Here is a 24,698-nt window from a genome sequence, read left to right on the forward strand (position 1 = left end):
GGTTCCACTGTATAGAATTTAAACTGTCTGAGACCACTGTAGTCACTTTTATGAAAGCAAACACCCTTCCCTCAACTCTGATGGTAGTTACATCTTTAAGTAAATCCTATGAATACACTGTGATCACTGCCACCTATTGGTTCCTTTATCTGTAGGTTCTTAATGCATGAAGAATCACTGCTGATAATCAGATCAAGACTCACTCTGGCTACCTCTCAAACATCCCTGCTGTAGAAAACAATCATCCAATAAATCCACAAAAGTCTCACTAGTGTGTGAGTGACCAACCCACAAGTTCCAGTCTATATCTGCAAAGTTAAAATCCCCCATTATAAGACATTCTGATTTATTGGCCCACTGTATTTCTCTGTATTTCTGTAATTCTGTACAGCTATTCATTTTACTCATCAGAGTCATTAGGGCTATAACACATTCCTACCCTAATTTTTGTTTTTCTCAGTGTTTAACTCACACCAAACTGACTCAACAATGCACTGTCCACCAACGTCAACTGGATGCACTGATTTATATTTTATGTGTTTCTTAACTAACATAACCCCCCCCCTTAGTTGCAGAAAAAAACCTCATACTAATACTTGTAGGTTTTAAATAATTCATCATATCTATTTTTCTGCAACTAAGAAAAACTTGTATGAATATGTGTTATAATAGTAGTAATAATAATAATAATAAATATTATTATTGTTGAAAAGTTTATTTAAATTTATTCATATTGTTTAAGGTTAGGTATAATGTATGTATATGTATGTAGAGTTGACTACTTAATAATAGTAGTAATGACGGCAAATAATGTAAGACAACAAACTTATATAGCATCGATCAAAAAAAAAAAAAAATCCTACACAGTTCACCAATTTTTTTTTTTTTTATTTTTTTTTTTGTTTGTAGTTGTTGGCGCATCAGCTTCTGTGGCCATAATGCACCTCCCAAGGTTTTTGCAGTACTTTGATCCAAGCCCGAGGCGGGATTCGAACCCGCGACCTTTGGGTTGCCAGGCAGGCACTTTACCCACCCGGCTAGCCCGGTCGGCTAGTTCACCAATCCATATTCTCCAAGAATTTGTCAAGTTATTCCACTTCCCCAACAACTGATGGAAGCTTGTTACAATAATGAACCACTTATTGGCTGAAGGTGAACTTCCACACATCTATCCTGCAACCATCTTGCCCTCAACCTGAACTTATGTCCCCTCACGTGTTTAGCCTCAGCATGTGGAAGAATGCCATTAACATTCAGCTTACTCTGTCCACTAAAAGCTATAAACACCTTAATCAGATCTCCCCACAGGTGCCTAGTCGAGATGTTGCAATTCACAGAACTGAAGCCTTTCTTTGTAAGAGCAACCTTTTGTTCCCTTCATTAGTCTGGTTTCCCTTTTCTGCACTGTTACAGCATGATCTACATCCTTCCTAAAGTGACTTGTATATAGTACTCAAGATTTGGCCTAACCATAGCCTTATACAAAGGGATAATCACCTACTCATCCTTGCTAGCAAAGTTTCTGTATATCATTCACAAAACCCTATGAGCTGTCTTGGCAGCCTTCCTGCATATTTCAGAGAATTTCAGGTCTGACTGCAAAATTATCCCAAGGTCTTTTTCATCTCAACTACCCTCAGTTTATAAATTACTCAGTTTTATTACCACACTTTATAAATTACTCCAGGGTTACTGTACCCATATGCAGTACCGTGCATTTGTCAATGTTAAACGTGCATCTGTCAATGTTAAACTTAGGTCAACAGGCTGAGAAACTACGATTTCTCAACCCATCGATCCAATTTTCCTAGATCTTATTGGAATAGCTCACCATGATTGACTGTCATTAACCATCCTAACAACTTTTGTATCATCTGCAAACTTAGACATTAAGCCTAATATACCTTCATCAATATCATTAATAAATATTGAAAACAATGATGGGCCCTTCACTGAACCCTGGGGAGCTCCACTAATAACATAAGTCCACAATGAGAAGTATCCATTGATAACCACTCTCTGCCTTCTTCCACAGCAGTAACTTGCCCTTAATGCCAAATTGCTCCAGTTTATACAGCAGTCTTTTAGGTGCAACAGTATCAAAAGCCTTCCTGAAATTCAATTATATGATATCAATATTATATTTTGCATCCAGTTCCTTGTTCGCTGCATCATAGTAACCAAACATGGTTAGAGAAGACCACTCCTACCCTTAACAAATCTATGCTGTGATTGCAGTATAATTTCATGCAGTATAATTCCAGGGAAAATTATTTCCATTACTTTCCCTGGAACAGACGTCAAGCTAACAGGTCTGTAATTACTCCTGTAACCTTTCAGTCTCTCTTTATGAATTCACACATCTTCAGTCCATAGGGACCTCCACTGAATTCAAGGATGCTCTCGTAATTATCGCTAAGGGTTTGCTTACCTCCTTTACTGCTCCCGCAATATAACCGGATAGATTATATCCATCCCATCCCAGATGCCATTTTTTTTATGTCCATTTTCAACAATTTCCTCCTCCACCTTTCTTTTAGTTATCATAAAGTCATTTACCTCCTTGTTAGAGTTGATAAATTTCTGGCATCCCCTTCCCTAAAGAATTTCTCATTTGTGAATATAGATAAAATATACATATTCAAGTTGTCTGCAACCTGAGCAGGGTCATCAACAGTTAACCCACAGACATCAAGTGGCCCAATGTGATTCAACTCCTTCCTTCTATTGTTATAAATAAAATAATATTAAAATAAAATAGATATTATGAAATGCAAGAAAAATTTTGAATCTGCCCACCTACTCTGAATATTCCTATGTGGCCCCCCTTCAAAACCTTTGTTTTAAAGAAATGGTCAATTCACATTTTGGTGAGCCCATACCAGATAATGCAACTTGATATATGATATGGATATCAATATAATAACTCTGCAAAGGCAAGCTTGTTCTAGTGTGAAAATTAAAACCCTTGAATTATCTATGCAGCTTAGCCACAAAAATGAATTAGAGGAAGTCCCCCAGGGGCTCACATCTGGTGAGTATGGGCTTGGCACACTCAGGGTCCTGAGCTGGATATCATCATTCTTCTCTTTCTTGGTGATTCCTTTCTACTTCTCTCTCTCTCTCTCTCTCTCTCTCTCTCTCTCTCTCTCTCTCTCTCTCTCTCTCTCAGGGTAATAGGAAAAAATTTTTTTTGGCCGGTGCAGCATAAGCCTCAGGCTTCCTTGCACCATATGGCTAATAATAATAACAATAAAAGTCATGCAAATATCTTATAAAGAGAGAAATGACACCCTTTATTCTTTTACATAGATTCCTAAAATAAATGAGATAACTGTCAGATTACTTTCTTAAATTTCTGGATTGTAAAATATATTTTTTCTTTTTTCTTTTTTTCTTTTTTTTTCGTAAAATGTGATAAATTTTAAAGAATTCTGGAATGTGAAGTGCAGATTTTATAGAGTTTATATAGTTTTATTTTCGCAAATCCATAGCTATATATAACTGAGGAAATCTTGCATAGAAAATATAAATAAAGGATACACAGGTCATAGAATATTAGCTCAGAGTTATCCCAAAATCTTTTAACTTCTAATGTGCACTGAAAAAAAAAAAAAAAAAAAAAATTTAAAATTAAAATTATTTTGTTAATATCACTGGCTCTTCATTTTTATTTTTGTAACAAGATACTCTTATTATATTCTCACTCTCTTCATATCTCAAAGTATCAAAAATCAGATAAACAAAATTTTAAAATAAAAATTAATAATTAAATCAAAGAAATTATGCAGATTAACAAGGAACTAATTAAATACAGCACTCTCCTTATTGCTAAATCTTGTGCGCTCCTTAAAAGTAAATGGAAAGTGATCTTTTCATAAATACATCTACCAGTAATCCTGCTTTAATGCAACCACAAATTCTGGAGAAAATGCTTTCTGATTTGCACTAGAAATTAAATTTCTTGACAACATACATATTTTATATCAATCCACTGTAGTATCGCCATGTTTTGTACTACTACAAAACATGGAGTTACAGCAATGTCAGTAGTAGGCTGACATGTCCCGGATTTTAATTTTAATTTTAATATTTGAAAAAGTATTTGATTTAATGAAATGTGCTGGAGTGCACTATTCCTTGATATTTTACAAGTAGACTGTAATGTTTATTAATTTTATTATTATTTTTTTATGACAATTTAAAATGCTGCAAATGTGTTTTTTAGGCCACTAAGGTACCACCCATTAGTTTTACCACATTATACACCATAGATAATTATCGCTAAGGGTTAGCGATAATTATCTATAATTATCACCATAGATAGCTCTTAAACAAAAACTACTTTTGTAGTGTAAAGGCATCGTTTTAGTTGTATCTTATATGGTGATAATCCTTCACAACAAGTAGTAGTAGTAGTAGTAGTAGTGGCATGTGATGCAAGAAAGCAAGTGTATGAACTTATGCAGCATCAGCCAAAAAAAAAAAAAAAAAATCACACCATTCCCTCCAAATGCCTGTCCAGTTCCTTCTTAAATTTATTCAACCTATCAACTTCCACAACAACAGATGGAAGTTTGTTCCAGCAATTAACCACCCACTGGCTAAATGCAAATTTCCGCACATCTAATATACATCTGTCTTTTCTTAATTTGAATTTATGCCCCCTTAGGTTCGTAATCTGAACAGGTGGAAGGATCCCATCAGAATTCAGCGTGCTGAACCCATTCAAGGCCTTATACACCTCAATCAGATCACCGCGCAGGTGCCTAGTCTCCAGCCACTGCAATTTGCAGAACTTAAGCCTCTCTTGGTAAGAGGATCCCTGCATTCCCCTCACCAATCTTGTTGCCCTTCTCTGTACACGCTCAAGTAAATCTACATCCTTCCTAAAATGAGGCCTCCAGACCTGTACGCAGTACTCAAGGCATGGCCTGACCATTGCCTTATACAGAGGGACAATCACCTCCTTCTCCCTGCTAGCAAAATTCCTATATATCATTGACAAAACCCCATGACCTGCCCTGGCAGCCTGTCTGCATTGCTCAGAAAACTTCATATCTGACTGCACAATTACTCCCAGGTCTTTTTCATTTTCTACCACCTTAAGTGTAGTACCACACAGTTGGTACGTTTCTCTGTTATAATAGGTTATCATGTATTGCACTACCTCAAATAATTAACACTTCACTAATAGAGAAGACTACTGTCACTTATTCTCGGTGGGCATAACCATCCAGATGGCACCATTTCAAGGCTTGTTGCCTTTCTTCGGTGAATAGGCAGGTAACCTGGTATTGTAATCACGACAACCGAGTTGTAAAGTTCATTCCACAATATGAGAGGTGCCAAAAGGTGTATATGATAATACTATAATAAATATAAATGCAACAAGGCATAATGCTATAAGATTCAATAGTATAATTTTAAGCTCTTATAGTATTATGCCTTGTTGCATTTATATTTATTACAGTATAATATTCATAATACTATACTATAATACTATATATTATAATATACAGTAGACTCTCGATTATCTGGGATAGATGGTAAAAAACAAATCATTGATAATCGATTTCCCGGTTAATCCAAAAATACAGAAGTCCCCGACATACATAAGAGATATGTTCCAGGACTTCTTACTTCGTCAAAGTTTTACGTAACTTGGGAATGACTAATAACATATTGCTGCTATATTTTATTGACAAATCTGAATTCAGTGCGATATTTGTTAATGTTTGACCATTTTCACACATTCTTATCAGTTTAATTTTCTGATCCAAATCGATCGCTTTCCTTTTCTTGGTAGATTTACTAGTAGCGCTGTCACTTATTCTTTTAGTCTGAACCATGATAACAGTCAAAATGAAATTTTCTGTAAAGAACTTCACAGGGTTAAGGTGAAAACTCACAATTATCACCCCGCGCGAGCTCACATTCTATTAAAGCACATTTCTGGAGGTCACTACTATAAAACAATAAAAACAATTTGCACTTTCCGTTTTATTCGACTTTTCTATTAGCGCAATCTATTATAAATGGGTAGTAAACTTGATCTTATAGCATTTGCAATGATACCGATAGCTGGAATTCTGTGGGTTTTTACGTTATTATGGTGAAGTGTATGTCCCCTTCACTAAAATCTTCAGTCATATAAAAAAAACCATAATGTAAGAATCTTTTCTTTCCTATTTTTCTGCTTGTTGCCCCGATCTCACTTGTGCAATTTGTGCATGCCATGATCGCCATTATTGATTGCTGATTATTATTTTTTTTGTTGTTTTAAATTTTACAATCCTAAAAAAAAAAAAATATATATATATATATATATGAATAAAGAATTTTTTTATTCTTTGAGTGAAAACAAATTTACGACAATCTGCAGTTGCGTAAGTCGGGGACTTAGTATATCGAAAAATGTTCAGCAAACTACATAAAAAATATGGCGATAAATAAAAAACTTACCACCTACTACTTGTGTGTCCAATACGCTGCTTACCTTTATTTTTACGATGTCGATTTTAAATCTAATAGCTTCCCTTTATTTCTTACAATGTCGCGTATGCTTTTGTCACCAACATTATAATGAATCCTTAGAGATTTAACGGATGGACCGTTTTCAAACTTTTGAATAATTTCAAACTTTTGTTTAACTGAAAGCGCAACTCTTTTGCGTTTTCCAATAATTTTCGCGATTTCTAAACAAAAAAAATATATATATTTACTATAAAAAAATTTCAACATCCCTGACATAAATAACGAAACAAAACTTGTCTTTTTGCGGTGCGACGGAACACAACAATTAACGCAACGCACTAAAACAAATTAAACATTTGGTCTCTCTCTCTCTCTCTTTTTTTTTTTTTTTTTTTTGAGCGTCGGGTGTGAAGACAGTGGGGACTGCAAAATAATAGGTACACTAATCCCCCGATGATGACTTATAACACCGGTTCTTGTCACTTATTCATGACTTGCAAAATATCTGTTTATACCTATTCTAGTTATTACTTGAATTTTATGATTTCTGGTTGATTTTTTTTTTTTTTTTTTTTTTTATTTGGAGTCTTGAAGTGTCCCAGTTAATCCGCTTCTCAGTTAATCCAATCCCAGTAAATTGAGAGCTGCAGGTCCTTGAGGATGTCACAGACATTCTCTCAGACATGAGCGAGACAAGCTGTACTGGCTACCAGGGAATCTAAAACGCTGATGGAACTGATATTTGGGTGACATCCATGTCAAGTAGACTAAATTTCAACGAAGTCCGGATGGTCTGCGACAGCCAAATCCTCTGCTTGCACCTTCACAATGGTGGAACTGTTAGTAATCCTGGGCATAACATCAATGCACATGCATTGATGTTATGCCCAGTCATCAGTCATACGGTATGATGCACACTGTGGGTGACCACCCAGGTATGAACCAATGCAAGCAGGGTCGAGGTGTGGCACCTACACCACAGGGAGGAATGCCGCCCCTCTGTGTTACCAGGCAATGCTAGGTGATAGATGACTCTCATCAACCGGTGCAATGCCACACTTGGGCACTGTTCTTCTGAATTGGCTTCAATAATTCCTACTGTCTCTTTGAAAACAGTCCGAACACGTGCCGCTACCAGCCAACATCCATTTACTGTCCAACTTCAAACTCACAGAACCAACTTTTCATCTTCTTCTTTCATCTTTTTCATCTTCTTGCTATCATCCACAGCACACTCATTCTGCTCTTTCAAGTGTGGAAATTGACTTAAATCCTGATTTTCTAACTGAGAGATGAACAGTTTTAATTTCATTTTAAATGAATTGATGCTATTTACTAAGCTAGGAAATAATTTATTCATGCCTTGTAGGTTCGAATTTAGATCACTGAGATGACTAGTAACATCAACTAAAAATACCAAATCAAATAGCCAGTTGTTATCTAATAATAAGGTTCTTTCATCAGGTAGTTCACTTTCCTGTTCTAAAAAATTATAAACAGCATTTTTCAATTTCCAAAATCTACTCAGAACCTGTCCTCCAGAAAGCCAGCGCACCTCACAATGAAGGACAAGTTCACCATATTCCAAATCTAACCTCTCACAATATTCTCTGAATTCTCATCTGTTTAATGCTCTTGCTCTAATTTTATTCACAAATTTCAAAACCGGCAACATAACATGCTGCATATTTAAAGTTTTTCCACACAGTGCCTCTTGGTGTATAATGCAGTGATATTTTAGTACAGGACGATTTAAAAAATTTTCAAGCAAAATTGTAGTGCCATTGGCTTTACCTATCATTGACGGTGCTCCGTCAGTACACACAGTGATGAGTTTACTATAATCTAATTTTAGATTTTCTAGGCATGATTTTTACTTTTTCAAATATGTCTGATTATCTTGTTTTACCATGCAATGACTCCAGACTGGCAAGTTCTTCAAAGACATTAAAATTATCATCAATTCCTCTTATAAAAATGCTTAACTGGGCTACACCACATATGTCCGTTGATTCATCCAAAGCTTGAGAAAAGAAAGTACAAGAATGGACAAGATCTTCCAGTTGCTGAGATACATCCTGAGAGAGTTCCTCGATATGTCTCGTAACTGTCTGCCTTGATATAGCAATTTCGTCTGCTTTCCTTTCAATACCTTTATTACCAAGATGGCGTGCAAATATTTGGAGACAAGGCTTAACAATTTCTTCTCCGTCAGAAAAAGGTTTCTTTTTTTTCGCCAATACTAAAGCAATTTCATAGGATGCTTCTATCATCGCCAAGTCTTCACAACTTACTTTAGCAAATATATTTTGTCTTCTTCTGATTTCTTTCTTTTTCTTAGTCACATATTCTTTTCGTAGCTCAGACCCAAGAATGAGCTTCATTTTTCCTTCTATGATGCTGTGATTTATAGTGTCTATTAAGATCATGTTTTTTATTATGTGAAAGAGTACTTTCACAAACAATGAAAAATGGTTTTCCTGATGAACTTGCATTAAATAACAACTAATTTTCCCACTGTTCATTAAATCCACGTTTAATATCACTTTCTGCTTTTCTTTTGCTCATTTTCTTTTGCACTGTGGTGGATAGAAGGAATAAAAAAAAAAAAAAGTACAAAACTCTAGAAGTCTAAATGTTGAAAAAGAACAAAGAGATCATAAGTATGTACGTCGTGTCACACAGAATATCAATTGTAAACTGTCGAAAAATTTCGATGAACTGATGAGCAGGCACGACCAGGGGGGGGAGCTCCTCCCTACTATTTCTTGAGTTGGCAAAATGCGATTGATGGAAATTTCTCATAGATGAAAATACCTCAAATTTATCATTTCATTGTTTCCTTTTAACTTGAAAGACTTCCGACAAAGGATCTATTTGTATATTCTCAGTCCCCTGAAAAAGTCACGTATTGCATTTATTTTTCCACTTGTGCATAGAGTCAGGCGCCAGAGGCAACAGCCATACAAAAGAATGGATGACTAGGAGCTCGATATATTTTCATAGCCATAGATCACTTACTGTCAAAATTCAGAAATGCATTTTTTTTTGGAGACTATTTAATTTATTTCTTTTGCTAAATTGAGGGAATTGACACGTTTATGTGCATGTAAGTGGAAAGGTGGTGAGTGTCTTAAGCCATATGTGGAACGACCTGAAATGAAAGGAAATAGAACCAAAGAATCAGCAATATGGGCTTTGGGTACATGAAAAATTTTATGATGAAATGCATCACTTGTAATCTTCCAAAGCACCATGTTTGGCGCATGCAGCATAGGTTGGCCACCCCTGCTCAAGGGAATAGAAAGTTGTTAATAAACGTTTAGTTAAATGACTATATGATATGGAAATTTTTGCAGTCTCAAATTAGAAGTTTCAAGATAGCATTTCATATTTCTGAGATTAAAAAAATATTAATAAAACACACCAACAACAATTGCAGCCTTCAAAAGTGGATTTTGAGATTTTTACAATGGGAAGAAGTGGACAGGATGTATTCACTTTCATAGAGCAATTTGATGGTAGCTAGAAAGGTAAAGTTAAAGAAAGTGATTGTTCACAGAAGTCCAAGTTGGACTTCTGTGGAAACTATATAATTTCAACAGTAACAATTTCCTGAAGTTGGACAGACTGCAATGGCATTATGGCTTTAAGAAAAAGCTCTGGTGTGTCTTGTTTTGAATATGCAATGATCTATGCAGGATGAGTGGGGATGAATGGACAGTGCTTGATTCAGGCGGCAGGCTGTTAACTGTTTGGCAATCTGTCTTGAAATCTTTGAGGCCTCTTGGTACCAGTAGAATAACCTATGGTATGGAAGGAGGTGAGGAAATGATCGTGGAATTGTTAAAATTGCACAGTCATTATAAGAAAGAGTTCACAGAAGTCCAGTCCATTAAAAGTAGCCCAGGTGCCACATCAACAGAAATACTGGCAGGCTCATCATCTCCCCCATTGGATTGCCATCTTCTCCAATCTTAGGTGCTACCTCACTTCAGTTTGGTCAACGAGCAGATGTCTTGTTACCAAACTTAATGAAACATTTTAAAGCCCTAAGTATATAGGGCTTTAAAATGTTTAAGAAAACTAAATGCGTGTGGAGCATCTTTGCTCTTTCTCAGATGACTCACAGAAGAGTATGCCAATTTAATTTAAGATATGATTTTTACAGAACAGATGTATAAAAATTTGCATTTAGCCAAACAGTGATTGACTGTTGGGGTAAACTTCCACGAGTAGTTTGAATCAATTAAAATGTTTAAAAATTTGGACCAATCATTGGGTGTAATGAGCAAACGAAGTGGTGCTGTTTGTTTGTTTTTTTCTTTTATGCTGCTATATAAGCTCTGTTTCCAGGCATCATGTTGCCAATAATAATACTAATCAAACCAGAACCTCTCCAAGGTGGAGTTATGGGAGCCACCAGTGCTGCTAGACCCACTCTATACCAACCTCTTCAAACAAGTAGCAGAGAGCAATGTTTAATCAGAATTGGTACATTTGAAGAAAACAAATAGAATATTATGAAAGAATTAGTCAGCAATATTTTTATTACTACTTACTTATATACAGAAAAATAACTATGTATTCACAGATGTAGGCAAAACATAAAGGATTGGAGAGGGTAGAGACATTATTGGGGTTTCTTCTCACTATGGCTGAATTAGTCAGGTAGCTAGCAATGGTTGCTTGAAAAAAACATCTGGATTTTCATCCATCAAATCAGAAGAAAATGGTTCTAAAGTCAGATGGTATTCTTTAAAGTGGATTAAAACTCCCACGATGCACATATGCCTCATGACTATTCAAAACATAAAGGTCCTTGCCACCTGTCTACACAGGTGGATAGGAAGGCTCACTCTATCCTATTTATGAATTTTCAAACATTTATCTGTTGACATAAGGATATCATACTTAGCATTATTAGAGGCATACGATGCAAGAAGGCAAGCTTATGCAGCCAAAAAAAAAAAAAGCTCCCATTTCACCCCTCCATTCGTTCCAAATGCCTATCCAGCTCAGCCTTAAATTTATTTAGGCTATCAGCTTCCACAACAAAATATGGAAGCCTGTTCCACCAATCAACTACCCGCTGGCTAAAGACAAATTTCCACACATCTATTCTACAACTATCTTTCCTCAATTTGAAACTGTGCCCCCCCCCCAGTTCTTAGTCTGAGCAAGAGGAAGAATCCCATCAGCATTCAGCTTGCTCAACCCATTCAAGGCCTTATACACCTCAATTAGATCACCTCGCAAGTGCCTACTCTCCAAATGCTACAATTTTCAGAACTTAAGACTTTCTTGGTAAGAGCATCCCTTTGTTCCCCCCCCACCAATCTCGTTGCCCTTCTTTGTACTTGTTCTAGCAACTCTACATCCTTCCTAAAATGAGGCCTCCAGACCTGTACACAGTACTCTAGGTGTGGCCTGACCATTGCCTTGTATAACGGGATAATCACCTCCCTGTCCCTGCAATACTGTACTTCCACAGTATAAGACAATTGCAAAACCACATTTGGAATACTGTGTCTAAGTATGAAAACGGCACCTAAATAAAGACATTGAGCTTCTTGAAAAAGTCTGAACTTTGGTGAGGTTTCCAAAAGAACATCTATATGAGGAAATATTTTGAATATCTGGGCTACAGAATTTGGCAATCAGACACTTTAGAAAGGACCTGAATGAGGTCTATAAGGCTGAGAAGGAACAGTAAAATTAATAAATAATGGTAAAATTTTCATTTTAATAATTGATTCCAGAACTATGGACCAACTTATGGGAAAACAGATTCAGACTGATTTGTAATAAGTTTCTTTTAACTTTGTTACGTAACTACTGGAATGAATAACTACAGTGCAAAGTTGAAGCTGATAGCTTGGAGAAATTGAAAAGTCAGCTGGATAATTACCTACATGAAAGAAACGTGCAGGTTATTTAGTTTCTCTATTGTATTTTTTATATATTTTTTATTAATTTTATTTTTCACTATTTATTTTTATTTTAATTAATTACTTAATTTTATTTATTTATTTATTTATTTTTGGTTGTTGCAGCAAAAGCCTGTGGCTTCTGTGCACACTATGTACAATATAACATGTAAATGTCACCATATTGTCAGGTACTAATTCAAGAGATATCTCCAATCCAGATTGGGTCAATCTAGATTGGAGAGGGCAGCGACATTATTGGGCTTTCTTCTCACTATGGCTGAATTAGTTAGATAGCTGGCAATGGTTGCTTGACAAAAACATCTGGATTTTCTTTTATCAAATCAGAAGAAAATGTTCTAAAGTTAGGTGGTATTGCCTCAAAGTGGATTAAAAAAACCCCACGGTGCACATATGCCTCAAGACTATTCAAATAAATCAAATTAAACAATGATTTGAATCAATAGTGGCATATTCAAAATGCTGTAAAATATTTTATATTATAATACATTATACTTGAAATTATACGAGAATATATTATACTTACAGTCAACACAAATCTTGTTCCAAAGGTAAAAGCAATATCCCGATCTTCTTTGTTAAAATATTTACATAACTAAAAAGAAACAATAATGTCAGTCAAATAACACCATTGGAAGCTTCAATCATTTTAGAAAGTATATGTAGAGGGGCATTTCATATTTTAAACTCCATAAACTATAAATTTATAGAAACACAAATGTGATTTTATAGCATTATAACTGTATTGCACAGTATATATTATAGTCGAAGCTCTATATAACGCCCTCCAAGAGAATGAGAAAAACAGTTGTTATATCGGAAGGACACCATATTAATTGTTCATAAAATCAGCAACAAAACAAGTAAAAGCTTGAACATTTTAATATAATTCTACTAACACAATATAGTATAATCTTATTTATAATATGTACTACAGTGTTAAACAAGAAAATTTAAAAATTTTGCATTGATTCTAGAGTGTAAGATTACAATTAAATTGTAAATTTTGCTTAGGTCTTGATAGGCTACATATCTAAATATAAACATACCTATACTTAAAACACGCTGTTTTAATGGCAGAGTAACATTTTAAAAGGAAACTATGAAGATGCACGATAGCAGTTATTTCACTTCTGCGGTTCGTAGCACACGCTTCTTGATTAGACCGGGGTTCGAGCCGGTCACCACCAAATACAGAGGATGCGGAAAGGTCAGGGAATGACCACCGCATATCCCAGAGCAATATGGCCTTAGTTGCTAATGCTCCTAAAAACCAAATAACTAACTAACTAACTTCTGCGGTTAGGCTGCACTTGAAAAAAATCGATTTACAAGTTCTAATCGTTGATGAGCATCTTTCACTGAAACTTCTTGTTGACCGCAATAAGTTCATAATCTTCATCACACTACAAAAATTTCAGAAGGTTCCATTATGTCTGCAATGATTCATTCATTCATTCATGCATATCCTGAAACATTCAATGTCCACATACACTTCTGCGTAACCTTTGAAGCTTAAGTTTTCCTGTAAGTTTAGGTGATGCCGCACATGCTCAAATATATCTTCCCCATTATCACACTGTTCTTTGCAATTAACAGAAGAAGAAGCATGAAAAACTTCATACATTGCATCATTCAACACGGTAAATCCAGCTTGTTTGAAGCAGTTGACAATCACTTTTTCATCAATTTCATCCCATGCTGAAACACAAATACATTTCCGCAAAATGTCGATTTAAAATTAAATTTTGTTTTCAAGACAGCACAATTTTGTTTAATAACATTCTTTGGTAGTTTCCTTAAAACACTGGATTTCACCATGATCAAGTGGCTGAAGAACTGACATCATATTTGGTGATAGGTACCCGACAGTGATTGCACGTAGGTTGTATACTTAACAATGAGGGGTGCAGTTATCCACAAACAGCAAAATTTTTCTATTCTTCTCACTAATCCTGCAATCTGATCCATTCTTCATAGATTTGTGATATCGTTCACAGCCTTTTGTTTGCTCAATACATAGTTGGTAATGTCTTCAAACTCTTAAAGCATCGAGGTTTCTGAGCTTTCCCAAAGATTAAAAGAGGAAGCTTCTCTGTGCCAGACATGTTTGCAGCTAGGAGAACAGTAATCTGTTGTTTGGCCTTTTTTTCCACCACTACTCTCTCCTTTAAATGTAAGCATTTTATCCGGTAGCAATTTAAAAATACTCCAGTTTCAATGCACTGAAGATGTCATTGTGGTCATATGTCAGCAAAATATTTTATAAATTACTTTCCTTCCATTCCTTTGTAGCATCAATATCCATGGCTGCACTTTTGGAACACACTTTTTTGAAAGACAGGCCATGACGACTCTTAAATTTCTGGAACCATCCAACTAACTTTTAAATTCTTAAATTTTAATTCAATTCGCAAACAATTCAGGCTTAGATTTTAAAAGATTACCATCTACAGGAATGTTTTTTACATGCATCAGCATTACCCATTCCAAAAGTACCTTTCAAGTTCCAGTTCACCTTTCATGCGTGAATCCTACCTGGTGCAGCAGATTTCTCTAAACTTTCATTCTTTATCCGATCTTTCAGAATAGTGAACAGGGTGCTATTAGGAATGACGAACTGTTTGACGATGTCAATCTTAGAATGCATACCATTATCTACAGCTTGCAAAATTCTAATTTTATCTGTGATTGGCAAAGCTATTCACTTTCTTGGAGCCATACCAATAAACACATACTCTAACTAATGAAACTAACTTCTAGCCAAAATTCATTTTGTTACCGCACTGCAAGAAAAGAGTGTGGAAACCATAAAACATTATTTCTCATGGTCAGGCTGCAAGATTGTCAATTACTTCAATATATTTGAAGTGCTGTTACTTTTAAACGTGACTATTGTAAAAAAAAACTAAAAATTCAGATGAAGAAGTAGAAATTTATGGTCATTACAGAGAAATCCTTGTATTTTCAATGTCTTTATAATGAATGTAAAATAGCATTAGGTTAATGAGAAATTGGGAGGGACCAACCACACAGGATGTCATAATGTGTTGGGACGTTAAAGAATAGGGTTGCTATGTACAGCTTTGACTGTAAACCATATTAAACAGATGTTGTACACCATATTGTTTGTTTGTTATTTGGTTTTTAGGAGCATTAGCAACTAAGGCCATATTGCTCCGGGGATATGCGGTGGTCATTCCCTGACCTTTCCATATCCTCCATATTTGGTAGTCACGGGCTCGAACCCCAGTCTAATCAAGAAGCGTGTGCTACGCACTGCTGCTCCTGCCCACCTGGCTACGGAGGCACCTGTACACCATATTAAACACCATATTAATACAGTTCAAACTGTTGTCAGTATTTTATTTTTAGTCTAAAATCATGCCTCAGACTAGAGCAGCAAAGCAAAAAGCTTAGTCTCATGGGAGAACTGCTGAGGATATTTCTCTTATGAATTGAAATATTATCAAATCTAATTTTAGCTGGAAGTGACACAACAAAATGTTTGGTTTTTTTTTTTTTTTTTTTGTTAGTTGTTGGCGCATCGACTTCTGTGGCCATATTACACCTCCCAAGGTTTTTGCATTTTGTACTCTGATCCAAGCCCGAGGCGGCCTTTGGGTTGCCAGGCAGGCACTTTACCCACACGGCTAGCCCGGTCGGCCATTTGTTGTTATAAAGAGTATGAGGATATTAAGGGCAAATACAGTGTTCTGAATGGCTTATATGAAGGCTTGAAGAATGTGGTTGCTGCCCATGAAGGAACACAAATGAGAGATCCAACAAGCACTTGACTGCCAAGTTTAACACTTCATCTCATGCAACGTCACATAACACACAAAATCCTCCACGGAAGAGATCTATGATTCCACAGAAAACATCTGTGAGTGCAAATAACAAACTTATTATAAAATATATTTTAAATGCTAGCACAATCAAAAGAATATACATTATTTTAAAAAATAAATTAATAAATAAACATTTACAACATCTGTTTAATATGGTGAACATTTTGGTCTACACAAAAATGTTTTGGGCACAAAATCGTTTCGGACACAATACAATGAATATCAAGATGCATTCCTTTGCGCATGTGCATAAAGGACCAAGAGTCAGAGATTAGATATTGCCGGCAAACATTAACAGAATTCTCATGTAATTTAATTTTGATGGTCTCTGAAATTAATAGTCCCGATTAATTACATTCAACACTAAGTATTTTGGCCTCGTTGAATAAAAAAGTGTTTTTCATTAATGGCATGAAAGGCTAATTCTGATGCTGCTGAACGAGAAGCACGGACTAAGGCCATGTGTTGATTAATACGAAAATTCAGAGGAAACTGCATAGAACCCTGATAAAATGAGTCGCAATCACCGAAAGAAATGTTGCATACTAGGTCATTTATTTGTGTTGCGAACGAGGAAAGGACTGAGCGATTGTACAGTATAGTGTGATTGGCTTGGCTACAATTTTAAATTCGGTATCTTTAAAGAATCTGTTAAGTTGTTTGTGCCACTGTTCAACATATGGGACAGAAAGTATTTTTTGATATTACTATTGTTGGTGTATTTTTTTGTATTCTATCCATAGCTTGTACCCTAATTCTGTCTATTGTAGCAAGTGGGTAACAACTATTTAAGAATCTGCTGGTTAATATTTGTATTTCTGAGCCCAAAGCAGATTTGGTCCTTGAATATTTATACGTATTGAGAAATTCATTAAAGATAATCAATCTTTTATAGGTGAACAGTTGATAGCTGTTATAATGCAGAAGCATGCCGGGGTTTTTAGGTTTATGATAGATATTAAATTGGATTTTATTCACGTTCTGAGTAAGAGTGTTTTTTAAAAATATATAATGACTTAGTATCCGTATTCTCCCTCTCCAATGTAAATTTGAGTCTATAATGAATATTATTAAACAAATATAAAATACCTTAGATAATGCTACGATCAGTAATGACTAGATCATCTTCAAAATACCTCCCATAGAATGTGATATGATATAGAAAAGGCGTCAAATGTATACGTTCAATGGCTGAGAATAGATCTCCAATATTAAGCCGCTCAGGCTTAATCCCATTGGCAAACCAAAAATTTGTTTGTATACTTTGTATCAAAAGGTGATATAGTGTTGGCTTCAACTAAGAGTTTAATTAAGTGAAAAATTTCCTTAATAGGAAGCTTTGTATAATTAATTGGTATTGAGTTATTATTTAACATATCCAAAAGAATATCTAATGTGTATTCACGTTTGTTTTGTATATAACAAGGTAACATCTAGTGAGAATAAATTATCATTACTGACAAGTCTACAGTCCTTAAAGTGGCTAAGGTAAAGAAAGCCTGCACGAGAAGCATGCAAAAGTTCGATGAAATTTAACGGTAAAAGTACTTTGCCGTAACGGCATTTGTATTGTTGCTCGCTCGGTAAACAGACGGTGGGTGTTATTCGTCTGGAGTAGAAGTTGAAGCCCATGGGAGATTGAAACCCTCCTGAAGTGGAGGGGGGGTAACATAACCTTTTTTCTTTAGAATCACTAATTGAATTAACTAATTGAATCACGAACAGAGACATATTGGAAGTTCTGGCATCATAAAAAATGTTCGTAACATAGTTTCGATGGTAAACTTTTTTAAAGTTTGCCGTGCTTCTCGTGTGGGCTTCCTTTACCTTTGCCTTTATTTTTCTTAATAAACAATTTATCCACTAGTCCACCAGTGAAACCCTCCACTTCGGGAGGGTTTCAATCTCCCATGGGATTCAATTTCTCCTTCAGTCTGATAACACCCACCGTCTGTTTACCTAGCAAGCAACAATACAAATGCCGTTATGGCAAAGTACTTTTACTGGTAAATTTCATCGAACTTTTGCGTGCTTCTCGTGCAGGCTTTCTTTACCTTTGCCCTTAAAGTTATTAAACAGTGTATTGTAATTTTTAATCCCAAATTGTATCGTCTGTCTAAAGGTTTTATAATGCTATATACATGTGTGGCCAAGGATATAAATGCCAAGTTTCTGTAGAAAAAACAGGTTGAATAGGAAATCCAGTCTTATGTAACTTTTCCTGACCGAAAAGTGCAGGAATATTATATGGTCTGGCCTTCAATACCTTCAATACTGAGCCATAGAAATGTAGTCATTTTTTCGATACGTGGTTAACGTTTTTGTTGTATTGATTGGCCAAATTGGTAAATAGTGTTGGTTCTACTTCAAGATAAGTGGAGGAATCAGATACAACTGACTAACTTATTAATATAATCAGGTTTATTGAGTATTACCACTGTTTCTCATGTGGGCTTCCTTTACCTTTATTTTTCTTAATATATTAATAGCTTTCCTTTATCAGCTCTATGAAAAATAGTCTTTTTTTTCCCAAAGTTCACGTAAAGCTGAACTATCATGTGTATTCAATTTAGGAATTTGCGTTTCTTTTATGTTATTCACAACCTGGTTAACTTGTTGAATAAATATATCTTTTTGTGGAATATTATGAAGTTCAAATTCAATACGAATTAAGCACTGTTTTTTCGGTTGTAAATTGTAATTTTATCCTTTGGATAAAGTGTAATCTGGTCTTGCGATAGCGTATACGAGGAAAGATTTTAACCTGCTGATGTCGGTTCATTGAATGTTGGGCAAGGGGGTGTTCGCAAACTAGCTGAAGTATTCTGCGGTAGACCACTGTGTGTTTGGGGGGGGTCTTCACACAACTCTTATGCATTTGGTTGCAAGCTCGCGAAAATGTGTTAGATCTCGTATGAACATTTCTTGACCCTCCCGATAGGTATTCAATTTGTTAATGAATCTGTTTTTTTATTTCTGAGGCCTTCACGTTGCAAATCTATCGAAGTCTTCAATACAGACCAATCATTACGATGCAGATAATTTTTTAATTTGTCACAAAGTTTTCTAATTTGGGAAAGGTATTTTTTTTATTAGAATACCAAGATCTTAAGGCAAGCTTAACTATATTACACAATGTAACAAGTACTAGTTCCTTAACGCCAGAAATTTTATGATTTAAACTGACCATGGCAAACTTTGGAATGATGTTGTTTTGAAGACAATACTTTAGAAAAGAAATATGGTAACTCTGGGCTGAGTATCTTAGTGTTAAACTAATGAAATTTTGCACCAAGGTATTCAAAAAATCCCTCATAATTATGTGTATCAATAGGTTATAACTGGAGAGAAAAGAAGTGAAAGAAATAGTCAAGAACAGGTTGAAAATGAATAAGATAGTAAGAACCAGAGCTATAATTCTCAATACGTTCTAAGTTGATATCAATATTTGTAAAATAATAATTCAAGTTTACCTCAATATGATACGTAGAACAGTTCCGTATGATACTCTCCAGAAATTAAAACAAAAACAATTTAAAAAAAAAAAAAGTTGAAAATCTTTCAGTACAGTAAGAAACAATTAACAATAATTAAAAATCCAATGAAAATAATTAAAACTCAATTTAATAGGGATTATTTGTCTTCGCGCATATTCAAAAAGGACCACGAGTAGGAGATTACATATGGCTGGCAAACAATAACAGAATTCTCATGTAATTTAATTTCGACGGTCTCTGCAATTAATAGTCTCGTATAATTACGTTGGACACTAAGTATTTTGGCCTCGTAAGTAAAAAAGTATTTTTTATATTAAGGGCAGGAAAGGCTAATTCTGAAGCTGCTAAATGAGAAGCATGGATTGAGGCCGTGTTTTGATTAACACGAAAATTCATAGGAAACCACGTAGAACCCAGATAAGATGAGTACAATAACTGTAAAAAACGTATACTAGGTCATTTATTTGTGTTGCGGACGAAGAAGGAACTGAGCGATTGTTCAGTATATGTAGTGTGTAATTTCCGTATTTGCCTGGATACAATTTTAAATTCGGTATCTTTAGTTGGTTGGTTGGGTTTTATTGCCGCATTAGCAACTAAGGCTATAATGCGCCAAAACCAGGTGATACATAAAAAAATTTAAACTTTCACTGACCTAATTACTTAGGTAACCATGTGAAGATATAAAATAACAAAGATATAAAATGTAGAAAAGATAAATCAATAAAGAAATAACAATAACATGCCAATTTTAAATACAACTAAAAATCTTTATTGATTTAAAATAGCTAAAAACAGCTGACACATTGTCATTGTCGGATAAAATTTGACTGAGTGTATACGCCTCAGTCAGATGATTAAAAGCCGTAAAACGGATATTGCTAAAATCTGGACAGTCAACTAAAATGTGTTTAATTGATAAAATTGTGCCACAGGACTCACACATAGGAGGATCATCAGCCCTCAGCAAAAACGAATGAGTAAAATGACTGTCCTATGCGGGTCCGGGCAAGAACAACTTCTTTCTTACAATTCCTGCGCAGACTAGACTGCCACAGTTCAATTACAGGCTTTATACGACATAATTTATTCGTAGTCTGTCTATTCCACGAATCTTGCCATTGGGAGTGTATCTTCTGGAGTACTATTTGCCTGTAGTCTGTGTAGGGGACTGACAGGCAGCGATTATTATTGGGAATGGCTGTGGTGTCAGCCAAATCATTTCCCCTAATCCTAACGTAGCTGGGAATCCAGCAGAAGCAGATATCATATTCACATTCACGGAGAAAGTGAATTTTCTGCTGAATGCAAGACAGAACTGGATGAGAATTATATCTCACAGATATCAAAGCCTGTAACACGCTGAGAGAGTCAGAATATAAAATGAACCGCTAGTATTGGCATTTACTAATGTGATCCAAGGCTAACTCTATAGCATGCAGCTCTGCAGTATATATGCTGCATACAGAGGGAATGTCCAATGTAGTGTTGTCTGTAAAGACAGCAGCAGATCCCACATATGATTCCGACTTCGAACCGTCTGTGTAAACTGGCGCGAAGTCAGAATGTTCAGCTCGGTGTGCTGAATAAAGCTGCAGGTAGACTGATGATGGAGTGTCCGACTTTCCCCAATTTCTAAGGGATAAGTCACATGTTGGGACATGAGCATGCCAGGGTGGAAGGGGTCGCTTTGGTTTTTAGGCAACCTTGTCTACTTTGATATTAAGTTCTTTGAGTAGCTCTTGGAGACAAATACCAAAAGGACGATTGGCAGTCTTACGGGTGTTGCACAAATTTTCCCAAAGTGGCTGAAAAACAAATGGCCACGTAGGATGGTCTGGCAGGGATTTCAGTTTTAAAGCGTACTTTAGAGACAACTGCTTATGTCGAAGCGATAACGGTGGTTCGTTTGCTTCGACGTATAAGCTCTGGACAGGAGATATTCGATATGCTCCAATGGCGATACGGAGAGCCTGATGATGGACAGGATCCAGCCATCGAAGTACACTGTCTTTGGCTGAATTGTATACCAGGAACGCGTAATCTAGTCTGGATCGTACAAGTGCACGGTAGATGCGTAGTAGGGTGCAACGATCCGCACCCCAAGAGGTAGAGGAAAGAGAGCGCAGAATATTCAGGCCTCTTGTGCACTTTGTGCGGAGTTGACGGATGTGATCCAGAAAGGTCAGCTTTTTATAAAATATGACTCCCAAGAATTTTGTGTCCGCTGCTACTGGAATAGCATTTTGTCCGAGCCTTAATTCAGGTTCAGGATGAAGATTACGCTTACGACAAAAGTGTACGCAAACGGTCTTCTCCGGCGAGAACCTGAAGCCCTGGAGTATGTGCCCAGGAATTAAGACGATCAATGGTTTTTGCTGTTGTCTTTCAATAACCCTCATGTTGCATGACTGACAAAATATGCTAAAGTCATCAACAAAGAGGGCACAGTTTACAGTTGGAGGAAGATATTCAGTGATGGAATTTACTTTGAGGCAAAAAGCATGACACTTAATACTGATCCTGGGGGTATTCCCTTGTCTTGACAGAAGGGATGAGAGAGTGAGGATCCCACACGAACAGGGAAGGATCGATTGGCTAAAAAGTTTTTAATAAAAATGGGGAGTTGCCCTCTAAGACTAAGGCTATGCAAATCTTTTAAGATGCCAAATCTCCAAGTTAGTATTAGTATTAGTAACGGCCGTATGGTGCAAGAAAGCCTATGGCTTATGCTGCACCAGCCAAAAAAAAAAAAAAAAATCCGAACAAAACAATGATAAAAACAAAAATTAAATAAATAATAATAATTAATAAATAAATAAAAATAATAAAATGAAATAAAAAATAAATAAAAAGGAAATTAATCCTATCATCCTATGCGCTTCCCTTACCCGAAAGTACTATCCAGATGACCTTTGAATTTCCCCAAACTGTCAGCCTCTACCACCCATGAAGGCAACTTATTCCAGTAATTTATAACTCGCTGGCTAAAATAAAACTTCCTGTAGTCCAATCTAAACATTTCCCCCCCCCCCGTAACTTGAATTTATGTCCCCTAGTTCTAGCATCATTTATAATCTTGAAAATTTTGTCCTCATTCATTTTACTGATGCCTCTCAGAGCCTTAAACACCTCAATCAAATCTCCTCTAAGGTGTCTAGTTTCCAAACTCTGCAACCCACATATTCAAAGTCTTTCTTCATAAGGACGCCCTTTTGCCGATCTCACCAGGCGAGTTACCCTTCTTTGCACCCTTTCAAGAAGCTCGATGTCTTTCTTTAGGTGCGGTCTCCATACTTGAACACAGTATTCCAAGTGTGGTCTAACATAAGCCTTATATAATGGGATTATCACGTCCCTATCTCTACTTGCAAAAGTTCGATAGATCATCGATAGGACACCATGGGCCTTCCTTGCAACCTGTTTACAATGCTCAGAGAATTTCATGTCTGACCGTATCGTAACACCCAAGTCCCTTTCCTCCAGTACTGGGTTTAGTTGAACTCCACCAAGTGAATAAGTTATTTTGGGATTACTGTTTCCAAGGTGTAATACCTTACACTTTGTTGGATTAAAGCACAGCTGCCATTTTTCTGACCATTCTTGAAGTCTATCTAGGTCTCTCTGAAGAAGCTCAGCTTGACAGTGATCATTAACTACTCTACCAATTTTAACATCATCTGCAAATTTAGACATCACACCCTCTATCCCTTCATCAATGTCGTTTATGAAAATTAAAAACAACAGTGGTCCTAATACTGATCCTTGGGGAACCCCACTTCTTACATCAACCCAATCTGAGGAATAGCCATTTATCACAACCCTCTGCCTCCTGCCCTGAAGCCATCCTTCTATCCATCTAAGGATTTTCCCAGTGATTCCAACCTGTTCCAGCTTATAAAGCAACCGCTCATGTGGGACTGAGTCAAAAGCTTTGCTGAAATCTAAATAAACAATGTCGAAATTATTCCCTAAATCCAGCTCGTGAGTGACCCTTTCAAAGTTGTGTCATACACTTTCTCCATGTCAAAAAATATAGACACCAAATATTCACGTTTTAGGAAAGCATCCTGGATGGATGTTTCCAGTCTAATGAGATGGTCCAGAGTTGTCCGGTTCCTTAGGAAGCCGCAATGGACGTTGGAGAGAAGGTCATTTGATTCTAAATACCATATTAAATGAAAATTAACCATTCTCTCCAGGATTTTGCACAGACAGCTTGTCAGAGCAATAGGACAATAATTAGTAGTGACTTTTGGAACCTTTCCTGGCTTAGCAAAGGCAAGAACGATTGCCTTGCGCCAGGAATCCAGTGACTGCCCTTCAATAAAGATTCTGTTATATAGAAGGAGCAGATAATCCATAGATTTTGGTGAAAGATGCTTAATCATTTCATAATGGATGCCATCTGGTCCAACAGCACTTGCTTTGGAAAGAATAAGAGCTCTTTTCAGTTCCTGTATAGTGAATGACGTGTTGTACGGATAGATGCTCTTAGACTTAAAATTAAGTGCCTGTTTTTCGATTTTATGATTCAGGACCAGGAACTCTGGGAAATACGAAGATGTTGCAGAGATGTTAGAGAATGATTCCCCAAGAGAATTGGCTATTGCAGTTGGATCTGCAATAGAGCATCCATTATAATCTAGGATTGAAGAAGGGTGGGATGTATATTTTCCCTTCATTTTCCGGATTTTATCCCAGACCAACTTAGTACAAGTGGACTGAGTATTGATGAAGTAAAACGGATCCACGATTCCTTTTGACTCTGACGGCGGATGTAGTGTGCTTTGGCTCATGCACGTTTACAGGCTATAAGGTTGGTCATGGTAGGATATCCCCCACACGTTGTTTTTAGCCTTGTTTGCTGCTCTGCATTGTGAATTCCACCAAGGTTTGGGAAATGGTGGAAACCGGGCAGA

The 24,698-nt window shown here is 36.2% G+C and overlaps 1 protein-coding gene across 1 annotated transcript in view; it reads right to left on the reverse strand.

Annotated features, from left to right (window-relative positions):
* The window catches only part of LOC150079049 (meckelin), an 860,544-nt gene that overhangs the window by 495,640 nt on the left and 340,206 nt on the right, over positions 1-24,698 (reverse strand). The window contains exons 11-12 of the mRNA XM_090382499.1: positions 12,955-13,023; positions 3,544-3,601 (exon numbers count right to left, since the gene is read on the reverse strand). Of these exons, the coding sequence (XP_090238625.1) occupies positions 3,544-3,601; positions 12,955-13,023 (127 nt within the window). The remainder of the gene's footprint in view (positions 1-3,543; positions 3,602-12,954; positions 13,024-24,698) is intronic.

Source organism: Mastigoproctus giganteus, chromosome 10, assembly GCF_048544385.1.
Source record: "Mastigoproctus giganteus isolate SK-2022 chromosome 10, ASM4854438v1, whole genome shotgun sequence".
NCBI classification, from domain to species: Eukaryota; Metazoa; Arthropoda; class Arachnida; order Uropygi; family Thelyphonidae; genus Mastigoproctus; species Mastigoproctus giganteus.